Source organism: Emys orbicularis, chromosome 7 (assembly GCF_028017835.1).
Source record: "Emys orbicularis isolate rEmyOrb1 chromosome 7, rEmyOrb1.hap1, whole genome shotgun sequence".
NCBI lineage: Eukaryota > Metazoa > Chordata > Testudines > Emydidae > Emys > Emys orbicularis.
Window position 1 is genome coordinate 108,896,085 of NC_088689.1, and position 15,667 is coordinate 108,911,751.

General features: G+C 42.3%; 1 protein-coding gene across 2 annotated transcripts in view; it reads right to left on the reverse strand.

Annotated features, from left to right (window-relative positions):
• The window catches only part of ABTB1 (ankyrin repeat and BTB domain containing 1), a 43,769-nt gene that overhangs the window by 6,018 nt on the left and 22,084 nt on the right, over nucleotides 1-15,667 (reverse strand). For both annotated transcript variants that reach the window (XM_065407298.1, XM_065407297.1), the window contains exons 8-11: nucleotides 10,434-10,549; nucleotides 4,447-4,545; nucleotides 3,691-3,858; nucleotides 82-282 (exon numbers count right to left, since the gene is read on the reverse strand). In XM_065407298.1, coding sequence (XP_065263370.1) covers nucleotides 82-282; nucleotides 3,691-3,858; nucleotides 4,447-4,545; nucleotides 10,434-10,549 — 584 coding nt within the window. The remainder of the gene's footprint in view (nucleotides 1-81; nucleotides 283-3,690; nucleotides 3,859-4,446; nucleotides 4,546-10,433; nucleotides 10,550-15,667) is intronic.

Genomic DNA, 15,667 nt, shown 5'->3' on the forward strand with positions numbered 1-15,667 from the left:
TGCATACATTAAACCATGGCAACACTTAGATGCACATTTAGTAGTCGCACCTGAAACATCTTAGGGAAGGGTTTTGCATACCTTCTCAATGATCTTCGCCATGTACTCCGTGCACTGGTCCTCCAGTCGGGTCAGCTGGAACAGCTTTGCAATCCTCCAGATGTTGACAACATTGTCCTCATCAAGTATCTGAGCCAAGGTTCTCCCGCACAAGCGTTTGAGGCCAGGCAACAGGTACATGTCTGCTACACACAGCACGTCATAAGCATTCTCAGGGGACAGCTGGTAATGCAAAGAAGAGAGTCACCATAAAGAAAGTCCTGCCTACACCACGTGCCTCTGGCACAGATAGATTGCACTGAGATTTAATTTCAGACATAATTTCTTGCAGTTAGGGGAAAACCACCAGTGCAGGAGTACTAACCCTGAGGAGAGTGCTCTATGCCACCATTCGAGAGACTGCGGTGTCTACACTACAGCGGCACAGCTACAGCACAGCAGCGCTGTAGCGTAGACACTTGCTATTGCAACAGAAGGGGTTTTTCTGTCACTGTGGTTAATCCACCCCCACAAGAGACGGTAGCTAGGAAGAATTCTTCTGTTGACCTAGCAATATCTACACCAGGGCTTAGATTGGCTTACCTATTTCTCTCAGCGGTGTGAATTTCTCACACCCCTAAGCGAAAATACTAGGTTGACATAAATTTTGTTGTTGTTTTTTTTAATTTATTTAGGAAGTTTTAACAAGTTTACAAACCCTTGCCATGTAAATATGGGAAACAAAACAATAGTTACAACACTTGTCTTTTTAAACAAAAGCTATTATACACATATTTAACAGACTAGGCACGTCAATCAAGATATTTGGTTACCTTTTATTCAATACTCAGACAAAATACATTCACCTGCAAAAATAAACCCAGCATACTGGTCTAATTTTTTTTTTTTAATTTCAAATACTTGATCGTCATGCCCGGGCTGTGTTAAATATGTGTACACAGAGTTTTCACTCAGTTTAATGAAATCTCTAGAAATGAAGTAAGTGTTGTTATGATGCTTACTCTGTAATATGGCAACAGATGGTTAAATAGCAAGGTCTGAGGACTATATTCCTGTAGAATGTCTTTTTAAACAAAAAAAGGTCACAGTCTTAAACCTTGTTCAGACTTTTCTCTCTCTTTTTTTCCTGGCTGGTCAAATCCTTGACATTTATTTTAATCAATCATCTATGTCACTAATCTGGAACTAGAGTTCTCTTCTGTGCAGTTTTGCTATTGCTAATATGAAAGGAATTGTGAAGAGCACTATTACCCATCTAGATTTGTGGGACATGGCATGCACATGCTTAAGAAGAGACCAGGTCATGTAGGATTCTGAGGAGAACGAAATCTTGTGTGTTTATGCTAAAAATCTTCACAGTTGCAAGCTGCAGTGCCTCCACACGAGCCATTCTGGGCCAGGTGCAGTGCAGCCCACATCCACACACAGATACAGATGATTATTTCAAAGTGGGGTTGCACTAGAAGGATTAATTGCACCATTGCAGCTGCAGTGCTTGCATGGCTATCCTCACTGGTACTAGAGTAAACAAGATCATTCAGAGCAAGTGTGAATTGGAATGTGATTGGAAAGATGAAGGCTCGTTTGCCACAGTGCACAACTGTACATAAGAATGCAAGGTGCATTAGGAGGCACGTCAGAGGCTTGCAACAGTTGTTAAAGTGCTGTAACAAAGCTATGCAGCAGCAGCAAGGTTGTCATGGTTATTCATCAAGTGCTGTTACAGACGCAGGTCTCCCAGATCTGTGCTCCCTCTCACTTTACTTACAGTCCAAAGCCATGTTTATACCTTTCTCAAGTTCATGACTTTTGCACATGAGGCTTGCACATCACCTACCCCCTTCCTTAGGAGAATTTGACCACACACTGCTTGAGTTTCACCCCCCCCCCCCAGTAACTGCAAGTCTCTCTACTGTAGCATCTAATACAATGCTTTGGGAACCTATAAGGTCATGAGCATTTGAATTGGATTGAATTGAAAACACCAATGCTCGATTGATCACTGTCCAATAAGAAAACAGAATCAGTTTGATGTTCCTTTTCAAACTTCCCATATATACACAAACATATACACACACACACACACACACACACACACACACAAGTTCCACTCAGCTGCTTATTTTTTCCACTCAGAAACCACACGAACACGGATAACATGGGCTGCTGTGATGGACACAACAGTGACAGAAATGTCAATCCTTTGAAAAAGGTGAGGTCAAACAGCATGGGGACGCTGGTTATGTCGACACTAGACTGGACTTAAGCTTGGGAAGAAAAAACACTGTACAAAGTACTGAACTTTGAAAATCTGCCAGGAAAAATAATAATTTTTCAAACAGATGGCTTCTTTCCACAAAAGCTCAGTTGGCTTGAGACTCAAATAGCCACTGGAAAATATGAGTAACGATTTTTTAATGACAGTAAATTGTTTTTACTGAGGTGGGCCATCAGGCATGTGCACTGAACAAACAGGTAGCATCCAAAGAGCCATTTGAAAGGGAAGGCTGCAGCTACCGCTCTGGTTTGGAAACACTTCTACTTAGCAACAATAGAGAGTTAGCCAGATTCTGGAGCGTCAAAGAGGTGCAGCGGAACTGGATCAGGCTGCAGGGTTGTGACAAGATTCTGATGTGCTTTAGGGCTCCTCACCTCCCACTCCACCTGTCCTCCAAAGCGTAGACAACAGGAGGCTGTGAGCAGAATGAGTTAATGTGAGGAAGTTCTACAGGGTATTAATGACAGCCTCAGCAGGCTAGCCAGTGACTTCCTGTCTGATAAATCATCTCCCTGCCTACCACAGATTCTATATTGCTGCCTGTAGCCAAGCTGGTCGGCAGGAATAAGGTCACAGCTGTGCAGGTGGTCACAGCAAACCAAAACCAAACGGTAACCCAGAGTAGGAATGGTACAGTCTCACTCATACAGGAAAGCCTTAAGCTTTGGAGAGGACACAAGCCAGCTCATCAGCATCATTAATCCCTTCAGTGCTGCCAAAAGATGTATAGTGCTGGCTGCACTTTTAATTAGATTGTTAGTTCTTTGAGGCAGGGGATGTCTTTTTGTTAGGTGCTTAGCACAATGGGTCCCTAATCTCTGAGTGGAACATCTAGGCATTCCAGCGATGCAAATAATTTTTGTTTTAAATGCAAAGATAGGCTGTAATGCCAATAGTAAATGAACAGGCCTCTTAACCTTAGCACACGGGCAAATCTGTTTTCAGCCGCCATCTAGTGGCAGAATTCTGACTGTGTGCCATTGAGAGCAGTCAGTGCTGCACAATAGCATTCAGTGGGGAAGAATACACAGCCACACAAATCATGCATTATGTATCTGGCCTAAGTAACATGTATCCTAATTTACAGGATATGAATTTAGGATGAAAGATACACAAATGGCATATAGGAGCAGTTGCATTGATATATTCAGGAAACAAAGTCCCAGCCTAGCCTACAACATGGATAAAATGGAGATACCAGTATTTGGGTTACTGAGGTTCTTCAAGCCAGGTGGGAGAATGGGTGAGTGATATTTAACAAACCAGCAGTAGAATGCTATAGGATGACACTTCTGCAAAGACATTTGGGCATAACTTGAAGGCGATGAAAGGAGAGAGTAGGCTGGTCTCACCTCAGTGTCATCGCTGTAGATGTAGTAGAGGACCCTGATGAAGATGTCTTCTGAGATGTTATGAAGGGTCACCACAGGGATGGTGGGCTGAGTCTGCAGCTCCTCGCTCTCACTGAAATGATCCTCAAGGAGGGCTTTGAAGTAATCACTGCGGCCACAGAAAAATGCCTGCATGGGAAAGGAAAAATCCAACACTAGCATCTCCCTTTCTGCTGCACTGAGCCAAACAGCACTAGGCAAGGGATCAACTTTCAGGAATTCATTAAGCAAGTTCCAAAGCACCGAGTCAGTAGCATAACCTATGCCGATGCTCTGTGTTTTTATCCCTAGACTCTGATAAACTTGTCTTTTTTCTTATTTCTTTCATGTCTTATTTTTACACATTACTGCCCTCAAAGCAAAAAAGAGATATTAACTAGAGTGACAGTTAATCTAGAGTAGCAATATAGTTCTAGTCAGGATTCCTGAGTTCTGTTTCCAGTTCCACCCTTACACTGAGTCATCCTGAACTATTAAGGATCCAACACTTCCAATGACAGGCTCAGATTTGTTGCTGACAGCATGAGACACAATGTAGATGCCTCTTACTGCAATTCACGAATCTCCTTACCCTGTAAGGGAGGCAGGCTGGGTTGTTTCATTAAGAAGAGTGCTTTAAGTTTAAGCTTACCCTTGCAGTATATCTAATTATCTCGTACTAAGTGCATGGGAAGGACATGTACATGGACCCTGATGTCTCTAAATGTATGCGCATACCTTATGGCATAAAAAGTTGTAATCCGTCACTCGAAAACACACATCAGGACAGCTGCTAAAGTTGTCAGTGCTGTCAAATGGCAACTCCCCAAAACCCACCTAGAAAGACAAGTTAAAAGATAAGAAATTTCTGCAGTTAGCATCCATGGTATAAACATTAGAGGTGTTGACATTGATCTATAAAGTCCTGTGTGTCTTGGCTATCTGAGACACCCACCTTTACCCATTTACGCCTCAGCAGCAATGGAGATCACCAGAGATGCCCTTCCTGACTGATCCTAGATATGCAAAAAGAACAGGAGTACTTGTGGCACCTTAGAGACTAACAAATTTATTAGAGCATAAGCTTTCGTGGGCTACAACCCACTTCTTCGGATGCATATAGAGTGAAACATATATTGAGGAGATATATATACACACATACAGAGAGCATGAACAGGTGGGAGTTGTCTTACCAACTCTGAGAGGCCAATTAAGTAAGAGAGAAAAAAAAACTTTTGAAGTGATAATCAAGATAGCTCAGTACAGACAGTTTGATAAGAAGCAAGTGTGAAAATACTTACAAGGGGAGATAGATTCAATGTTTGTAATGGCTCAGCCATTCCCAGTCCTTATTTAATCCTGAGTTGATTGTGTCTAGTTTGCATATCAATTCCAGCTCAGCAGTCTCTCGTTGGAGTCTGTTTTTGAAGTTTTTCTGTTTTAAGATAGCCACCCGCAGGAATCTGACATCAGGAATCATAATACTCAAAAACCAGTGGGAGAACACTTTAACCTGTCTGGCCATTCTATGACAGACCTGCGGGTGGCTATCTTAAAACAGAAAAACTTCAAAAACAGACTCCAACGAGAGACTGCTGAGCTGGAATTGATATGCAAACTAGACACAATCAACTCAGGATTAAATAAGGACTGGGAATGGCTGAGCCATTACAAACATTGAATCTATCTCCCCTTGTAAGTATTTTCACACTTGCTTCTTATCAAACTGTCTGTACTGAGCTATCTTGATTATCACTTCAGAAGTTTTTTTTTCTCTCTTACTTAATTGGCCTCTCAGAGTTGGTAAGACAACTCCTACCTGTTCATGCTCTCTGTATGTGTGTATATATATCTCCTCAATATATGTTTCACTCTATATGCATCCGAAGAAGTGGGTTGTAGCCCACGAAAGCTTATGCTCTAATAAATTTGTTAGTCTCTAAGGTGCCACAAGTACTCCTGTTCTTTTTGCGGATACAGACTAACACGGCTGCTACTCTGAAAACTGATCCTAGATATGAACATCTGGGAGCTCGATGCCTGGTATTCTCAGTGGAGAGGCTTCTGAACTGAAATTTCGCTTCCCAGTTTGTCCAGCAGAGCCAAATGACCTTCAAGCTAACACTGGCAGGCTCATAACTCCTCTCGGACTTCTAAATGAGGAGGTGGATTGCTGGGTGGGTATTTAGTTTACATCGTGGGATGGGCATCTTCATATTGACACCAGTCAAGGAAAGGCATGTTATTTTAACCAGAGTATACGTAAAAAGTCATTTTATAGCTTAAATAAAGGAATGCACAGATCTGAAACAATTTAATTGAAACTACAATCTCATTCAACACAATACAAAGCTTCCCATGCACAGTTCAATTTCTTGTCACTTTGCCGTCGAAAGAAATTAAAGTTAAACTAATTCACTAGACTATTAACACAACTCCCTCCAATCCAATGTGCCAAGCAAACCAGCATAAAAGTTTGTGGGCTTGGTTTTTTTTAAAAAGATAGCATTATGGACACAAGGGAATCAATTGTGTGAATCTATGTTCACAGCCATGTAACCAGAGCAATTATCCCCTGAAAACAAGAGTTTCCTCTGGTTTCTCCTATCTAGGTATATACCCTGAGCAGCCTGGGATGAAAAGTTTGATCCCTACCACAAGTCTTTCCTCTGAGCAAGTCACATCAAAAACTGGCTCTAGGTTTCACCAGGTGCAGGGGCTGGAAGCCAGGAAGTTCCACATCCAGTGGAAGAATGGCAAATATTATCTCCTACCGAACCGCACTAGCAGAGAGCATTGGGTATAGTGGGGAATTAGTGAGATGTATCAGGCTCCCCCTCCCTGCAATCTGACTCAGCAGGAAACAAACAGAGATACATGCTGCTTTCAGTACCATCAGGCAAGCTCAATTCATACACAGTGGGGATTCTCTGGCACTCCTGGTCCCAGGCTGTGGCGAGCCACTGAGCTAGCAAAGGCTCTGAATTTCACACTACTTCGGAGCATGGCAACCTGGCCATACTCTCTGGGCTTTCTGTCAGTACTCATCACGATTTGGCAGAGTGGTTTCTAATTATAGTACAACTAAGCCTAATGATAGTCACAATTTCTGGGTGATTAAACAGCAAACCCACCTTCCCAAACTCTGCAGCAACCCTGCTTGGTCTCTCTCGTCTATGACTTTAGTTACAACCTATTTACTCTTTCTTTTTGTGGGGAGCAGGACAAAGGGAATTTTTACAGCTCCTGAAAGTAAAAGATCTGTAGCACTTCAGAGTATCTGTCTCACCCCATCTTATCCCCATGGCTTTTCACTTGCTCTGTTACAGCACCAGAGGAGACATGCGTGGCACTTCAAGAAAAATTGGAAACCTAAGTCCCTGCCCCAAAGAGAGTGCTGTCTAAATTCAGACAAGAACAACTGGCGGGGACAATAACGTGCACAACCAACAGGAAGAAACAATTTGCTCCTAGATAGGAATAAGCAGAGTAGAAAAATTCAGCCGTAAATAATTTATGACAACCTACAGAGGTCCATTATACCCTAACAATCCATAATGGTATTGCCAGCGGAGAATCAGACTCAAGATTTTATATCCAGCTGCATGTTGAGTCATCAGGGTTCTGTGACACAAGGAACAAATTAGAGCATCTACAAAAGCACAAAGCAAAGCACCAGAAAATGTACTGTAGCAACAAGCCTACACTGGTCAAGGGAAAGACTAGGTCTTTTGCATCTCTAATTTCTAGGAATTAAAAAAACAAACAAACATACTAGCACAGTGGCCAAAGGTGTAACAGATGTTCACAGCTCACCTGCAGCACCAAGCTGGGTGGAGAAAAGTGATTTAGTTTCATGGAGGATTTCAATATTTTGAAACTTGGCTTTGTTCCAATCTGGAATGAAAACCAAAAATTTCAAAATCTTCCAAGAAATGGAATGGAGCCCCACTCCGAGACAGTCTATCTGGCAGGCTGACCCAAAGCAGCAGCCCCTGAAAGCGCGGGCATTCCCGACTCTGATCGGCTACCCTGGAGGTGGGCATGTGAGCTGGCAGCAAGCTAGGCAGGGTTCCATCAGAGTCTTGCCTGGGTACTGCTGGAACTTGATCAAAATTCAACTACTTCCATAAAACATTTAGATTTAGATAAGTCAGCAAATTTGAGTGACAAAATGTTTCCTCTGAATTTTTCCAATCATCGCTAATCACTACTGAAAACATCATATTTCCATACACAAAAAGCAATGGAGAAAAGGCAAATTTCAAGTATAAGCAGAAATGACAATTTAAGACATCAAGATTTTAACTGCATTTAACTTGTAGTGACTTTGTTTAAAGAAATTGCTCTTATGGTTTACCAAACTATAAAATATATGGGTGTCTGAAACAGCCTTCCAAAAACTAATACACCCCACAAATAGCTTCCATATATTCGTATTGTGCAGTGCCATGAACTGTACTAACACTACACAGCACTAGAGAAGATGTCTCAAGTATTGCAGCAGAATTTCCAGGTATTACTGTTTTATATAGAAAGAAAATTGTGAAAGCTCAAAGAATAGACAGTTTTCACTTAAAAGACAGAAAAAAATATGTGGGATTATAAAATTCTACATTTAATGTCCAATATCAGAGTATCAAAAGTTCATATAACACAAAGCTGCATGCTGTCTAGTGACTCCGAACTTTGCTTTTGTAATCAATCCTGTTTGTTGCTTAAAACAAATTTGGTTTGTATCTTATAACCATGTATTGTTTGTTGTTTCACATATTCCAGGAAGCGTTTGGTAACTTATTACAAGAAACGTCATGTTTGTGACTGACTGGTAAGTGTTCTTTGGCCTCGTAGAGTAAGTTTTTTGTATTATATTATTTGTATGGTATCAGAATCTACTAGTGAGGTTGCAGAATCGCTGCTCCTGGGACTCAAATGCCTATTTCATGGGATGATCACAGTAAACGAAGATTTAGACGAGATGTAAATGATAATTAAGCAGTAGAAGGCAGATTAAAAGGCTACAATCCTGTCTTTAGGATCTTTATAAATGGCCAGGAAAAAGAGCTTTTAAAATTATCATGTTAAAACAAGGCAATTAGGGATAATATGAACCCTGATTCCATGGTTATGGGTGCCATGCAGATGCTCTAATAATTTTTTTCCCAATCCTTCCTAGCATTCATGAAAACACACACAAAGTAGGACAGTAATATCAGTGCAACATGTTTAGATTGGATTATGGTGTACTTTTTTCTAAGATACATAAAACAGCTGGAAAAAAAAAATCAGGAAATTTCAGCAATGCTAACTCATTATTTTATGCAGATTCTCATGATATTTGGGGTTTTTCTTCCTTAAAGAACCAGTTCCCATACAACTATGGAGGAATCTCGGTTTTCATTTTTAAATAAGTGTGTTTCTAGCCCTTACGATTTTGGAAAAAAGCTTGAAAATGTGACCCAAGTGCACCCTAAAGGCTCAGAAACCAGAAAATAAAAACAAAGAACCTGATTTTTTTTTTAATTGCATGATTTTTAAGTCAATCTCATTGTATTTGGGCACCCCACTCATGATTTTTAAGCGCTTGGGGTTGACACTACTGGAATTCATTCTACACTACTCTCCGGTTTTTGATTTTTCCAAGTACCTAATGATAAACAAAGAAAACCACAACAAAGGTATACAAAAAAAGCAGCTTTCTGCCTTGACAGAGGGAACATCAATGGGCAGAATTCCCTCTTTAAATCCCTCAGTACTTAGAATAACTGGATCACTAAGAGCCAGCACAAAATACCTTGGCACATCTTGCTTAAGAAACCTAAGCCACCAGCACATAAAAAAAAAAAAAAAAGACACATAACAGAGTTTCTACCTTGCTTCAGACATTTCCTTGAGCTCTGCATCAGGCAGTTCTATTTCACGCAAGAAAGCAATAAGCTTTGTTACACTGTTCAGTTACACAGCCCACAGGCACAGAGCTGCTTAAAATGAGTATGTTATTAGTTTTACTACTCAATGTGAAGAAACTGGGACAAACATATTAAAGGAAGGAAAATATAAGATGCAACTATCGATATTACAGAGATGAACAAAGGCAGGAAGAACTGGGGTCCACCAATATCTGCCCTGTTCACTTGCATCGCTGGGAATCGATTGTGTGGAATACACATAGCTGAGTCTAATGGGTAATTCCTGACTCAATGCTTCTGAGAAAAGTAACAAACCAACTCCCTGCACCACCACAGGGGTCGATTCTTAACCAGGGATCAGTTAAGCTCTGTGGACCGATAATCCCCATTAGGCATCCCATTCCATCTATACATATCCGAAGGTACTGCTGTCATCCAAGGAATTTTTCCCCCCTTTCTTGCATCCCAGTGATATATTCAACTAGGGGCTAAATCTTGTCCCCATTGAAATCAATGGGGAAACTTTCATTGACTTGGATGAGACCAGGGATCTGACCTCTACAAATCTCTGAGGGAGGAATAATCTCGCTGCAAGAATGAAAACCGGCAGCCTGGTTATGAGATTTACAGCATTTCCCTGTGCTATACATGGCTTCAGTGTTTGGAAAGTCAGTTTGTGCCATTAATACCAGCAAACAAGTGACCACAGAACCCAACAGAGAAATTGAGCCTAAATGTGTGTGAACATACAGCTCTCCCTGTGGCTCAGTCCGTAGGTCCCAGTGGAGTGTGGGAAGAAACAGAAACACTCCCTACCCGCAGTTCAGCCGGCAGGGCGCAGTCTGCTAGTAGAGCCAGATCCTCCTGCAGCCGACAGTTACCTGGGGGCTCAATCGTCAGCACTTTCACACAGGTCCCTGGCTTGGAAGAGACTGGAAAAGGCAAAACAAAAACAACAAAACAAAAAGGTATAGATGCCTAGAAAAAACTAAATCTAAAAACTTTCCCTCCTGTTAAAAAAATCTCTCTGAGGAATGTTTGTTTGTTTTCTCTGGCTCTTAGTTTCCACTAAAATATAAAAACATGTCCTTCAGAGACACATACACACGCATGCACCTGCTAGCAGTGATCAGGGCTGTAACTACCACTGGGGAGGAAGAAAGAGGACACAGATTCCACCGTTTCCCCTCTTAAGGCTCCACTCATCCCTCGCCTCCAGAACATCAGTTACAGAGACCATGGTGAGGAAAAGGACCAGCTATGTGCCTATTCTGTCCTCCTCTCTGCTTCCCCTCCCTACAGACATGATCGAGAACTGCCTTATGGAGGCTGCTTCCCAGCCGCTGGAATCGGCCCTAGGTGACACAGTAATAACGGAAGATACATCCCTGCTAGGCAAGGGGGCGAAGCGTATTTAACTACAGACCCGCTTCCACGCCACTGGTGCCCCCATTGGCTATTTATTTAGAGTGAAGTCTGGCTTATGCTTTCCCTCTGCTGCACCACAACTCTCCTGGATCAGGTGCTAGTAGTGCTGCTGTGATTTAATCCCATGGGGAAGAGGATTTATAACCTTTAAGACCAAGTTCTTTGGGGCAGAGACTGTCATTTTCTATATATTTATATAGAGTCTAGCACAATGGGACCCTATATCGATTGGGGCCTCTAGGTGCTACTGCAATGTAAGTCTTAAATGCTAATAATAGCCACCACCAGCAAATAAAGAAAAGACTAATGAAGAGTAGGTCTGGGACGCTCCTTCTCAGTTATCCTCCTGGCTAGAAACCTCAGTTTCTGGTCCTGTCAGGGTAGCTAGTTAGTCTACCACAAGGGAACACAGTAAGTGCTCCCCATTTTGGGAAACTATGGTATTCCCTTGATCCAAATCACACAAAGGGCTCCCAGACAACACTGCGATGGGCACCTTATAGGCAAAGGCCACAACAGGAGACTCAGTTGAAGCTGGTCTGGATTCCCTGTAGGGGTTTAATTTAAAATCTCTCCTCTGGCCCTTCTTCTCCAACAGCTTTGTCTCTTTAGAAAGAGCTGCCTGCCGTATCTTTAAACTTTTTGTTCCACTGGCAGGAACGATGAATGCAAGTAGTATGGCAGGTCCCTAGCAGAACAGGTAAAATTAAAGGTCTCAGAGGTCTTCACAACCTCTTTCAGGTACAGCTGCATGAGCACAGATGGGAAGGAAAGGCTTTTAAAAAGTTAGAAGCACTATCAAAGTGTGTACGTGCATTACTGTGTGAGCTTATTATTATCTTTCCTCTCCATGATCATTTATGAACCTCGTTTGCTGTCTCAAGTCCAATTTAGATTGGACTTTGCCAGATTTTGAGAGCTTCTTAGCAGGGAATGCTTGTAAAACACAAAAGTGCAGTTGAAACTATGAACGTTGCTGCAATGAAATCTTATGGATTCCATTGGGAGCATAGTGAAAGAGACGTTAACGATCGGTGATTAAAGAGTTAAACTGCACTGTACTGGGTGTTACAAAGGCTTTTTGACAGGCGTGATTCACTGCATTAAAACCCCTCTCTTCTCAGGTGAATCACATCACCATGAGACCTCATTTTTCCTGACATTTTGCTCATCATTATATGGGCTTCATCAGATGACTCCATCAGATGGTGGGCGAAATGAGACCGAGATGTGCCACAATATGAATCCTCCGCCCCCACCGCCAAGAAAGCATTGCACCCATCAAGACGGGCCACCATGACACCTGAACTGGCTGAATATCCCAAATGGTACTGGAAACAGTAGGGTGCATAAAAACCCAATCCACCAATTAAAGAGACTATTGATTCTATGATCTATATCCAGAGAGGTGCCCTGGAGAACAAGCTATGCAGTTTCTATTTATAGGACTGAATGCGGATGCCCTTGTCTTCAGCAAACAACCATACTTACTAGAGGGGCAGGACAGGTTTGGCATAGACCCAAGCCGAACTGACAAAGCTGTCAGAACAGAGTCCCACAGAATTACAGATCCGCATAAGCAACTGAGAACACTTTGTCCCTTTAAGGTAGGTCTTCACTGCAGAATTAACACAGGCTCTTACTCAGGTGTTTCCCCTAATCCCCCTGCTGTCCACACACAAAATCTTCTCACCCAAGTTCAGTGATGCTTACAGACTGGGCTTGCTGGCTTGTCTGGGGCTTGCTGGCTAAAATCTGAGAGGCACTTTCACTCAGACTGGTAACCCACCCACTTTGCAGTGACAATGCAGGCTAAAATCATTAGAGTGCCAACACTCCTCCAATGCCTTCCCACAATTTACCTGCACAAGTGTGCCTAGAAGGACAGACAAGATCTTCCAAAATTCACTGGCAGAGAATCAGAGTGGCTCATCTTATTGCAGCACAAAGAACCACGGGATAGGCCCCCAGAAGTCCTAATACCACACATGGGTAAGTGTAGCACCAGTGAGGACACTAACTCTGGAACGGCTTCACAGCGTGGCTGCTTACGCCCAGCCCAGGCTAACTCAGGTGCTCAGACCTGGCCACCGATCACCCACGTTAACTCTGCAACTGAAGACATACACTTCGACTAGATTTCTACCCCTCTGTGAAGACAGGTTACGGGGACTGTGTGATAATAACGATCTCTTCTATGGGTGCCTTTCATCAGAGGCTCTCAAAGCACTTTCCACCCATCAACCTTTGATGAACACAGAGGTCTTGGCTAGACTAGAATAAAAAAGTTTGTTAGAGCATGTTCACTCTTTTTACCCTACTGTAGATAAGGCTGGCAAGAGCTTTGTGCTAGTTTAAAGCAGAGGTTGTGTATGTAATTGCTCTAAAAACATATTTTGTGGGCGTCAACCTACCAATCCCACCCAAGAGACATCTGTGAACAGCAAGTGAGATTAAAAGGGTCAAACAGAGAAACTATCTGAAGCTCCCTTGTAACTGAAGAACTCAGACATCATGGTGAAGGGCACACTATAAAAACTTGAGAGGAAGACAGAATTGACCAAGAAATCCTTCCCTCACACACACAAGGCTCATACCACATCAGATGTGCCTACTCAGGGTTATCAGCCAAGAAATATGGCAGACACAATGGTAAGTATCCACACCCTAGGTTCTCCAACATAACTAGGCACTTCCATAGTAACTTGAAAGAATCTCTGATGATGCTCACACCAGAAACAGTGGGTTTTGGATGATAGTGTTGTCCGTATAAACCAATTCAGACACTGCATATTTCAAATGCACGGGCGCAACATTCCACTGCTACAATTTTTTTTGCTTCTAAAAGGATGAAAGAGACAAGATGAAAGAGACAAAAAATAGATTGTTGGCAGCCGCAGGCAGGAGGGTCCATCATCTGATGTTTGTGAAATGCAAGGAATTCAGAAAACAGCAAGACAAATAATAAAAGGAGCTGGAGCGACTTATCTAGCTAGGAAGGAAGATTAAATGAAGCAAATCCATGTGTAGCTCAGCTAAAGAAGAACAGGAAAGCACGCTAACCTCCTGCAAACGTTTATCAAGTATAAGCACCGAGGAGGGACAATAACCATTTAAAGCGAGCTAAGGAGTTGTAATAGGTCTGAAATGAAGCAAACAAATATAAATTGAGTATTTGGGAGGAGAGTAGTAGAATGGTCTCAAGAGAAGACACTCAAGTCTAAAAAAAGGTAGGCCAAAGCACTGGCAAGTACACTGTAGGGAACAGTCCTGCACTGCCTGGAGGGAATATACTGTGTAGTCATTAAACTCCCTTCTGGTACAGCTGCACAGTACATCACTGACTGCTTCATAATCGGTCTTTGTTCTCGGCTCGCTTAATACTTCTTTGTAGTCTTTACTAATACACCACTGGCTTAGCTGGGTTGAAAGAAAACTTTCCAAGATCATGCAATACATGGACATCTGCATTACACATGCACTTGTACCATGCTGTGCATAACCACCGCCACTGGCCCTTTAGATCAGGGACCTGAGGTCTGAAAATAGGTGTTCACAAATCCTGACCTGAATTCTTATGCTTTGCAACATACAGAAAATGCTCCTGAACTTTTTTATTTATTTATTTATTTATTTTTAAATGCCCTCCAGTTCCATAGCAAGGATTATGACTTAATCTGGACAAATCCTGTCTGAATTCTTCCAAATAGTGTAACAGGTTTTTGTGGCGATATCCAGAGCATGCAGGAAGGGGAAATATGGAAGTAATTACACTCAGCATAGCAGATGCCTGTCTGCCGGCCAGCCTCAGATATAATGGAAGACATCAGACCAGTTCCTGCTGTTGTTGTTGTCGTCTTTTTAATACTCCTCCACAGCATCAAGATACAAGGTGCTTTAGAAATATGGACTAGACTTAGATAATGAGACTAGAGAGAAGTGTCTGCCGTGCGATTACGCCCTGGAACTGCACTGGCTACAGTGTGCATTTTTGCTTACATTAAACATGTTGGATATATTTTTGTACCATGGACGGTGACACTGGACCCTGACCAGAGTAATTAGGCCAGACACCCAGACTGGGGGGTGGGGGGATAGCTCAGTGGTTTGAGCAGTGGTCTGCTAAACCCAGGGTTGTGAGTTCAATCCTTGAGGGGGCCACTTACGGATCTGGGGCAAACTCAGTACTTGGTCCTGCTAGTGAAGGCAGGGGGCTGGACTCGATGAGTCCCCCTTCCAGTTCTAGGAGATAGGATATCTCTATAAATTTATTATTTATTTGTTTTACCTGAACCAGATGCCTATTTTCTAGAAAATATTCTGAGCAGAAACTTCTAAATATACAATAGGGAACAATAATGTTTTGGCAAGTAAAGGACACCAGGTGACCCAACAGGGCTTTCCCATCCCTTAACTTCTATGATTCTTTCATATTAATTCTCTCCTGGGGATTCAACACTAGTTCCCCTGGTTCACCTAGAACATGTCTGATTTGACAGGCAAACATTTAATGTTACTAACCACAACGCTGCCAATTCACCACAGTCCTGCTCTGCCACAAACACATAACCCCTATCGCTTATATCAGTGCTTTGCAAACACTGATTAAGCCCCACAATACC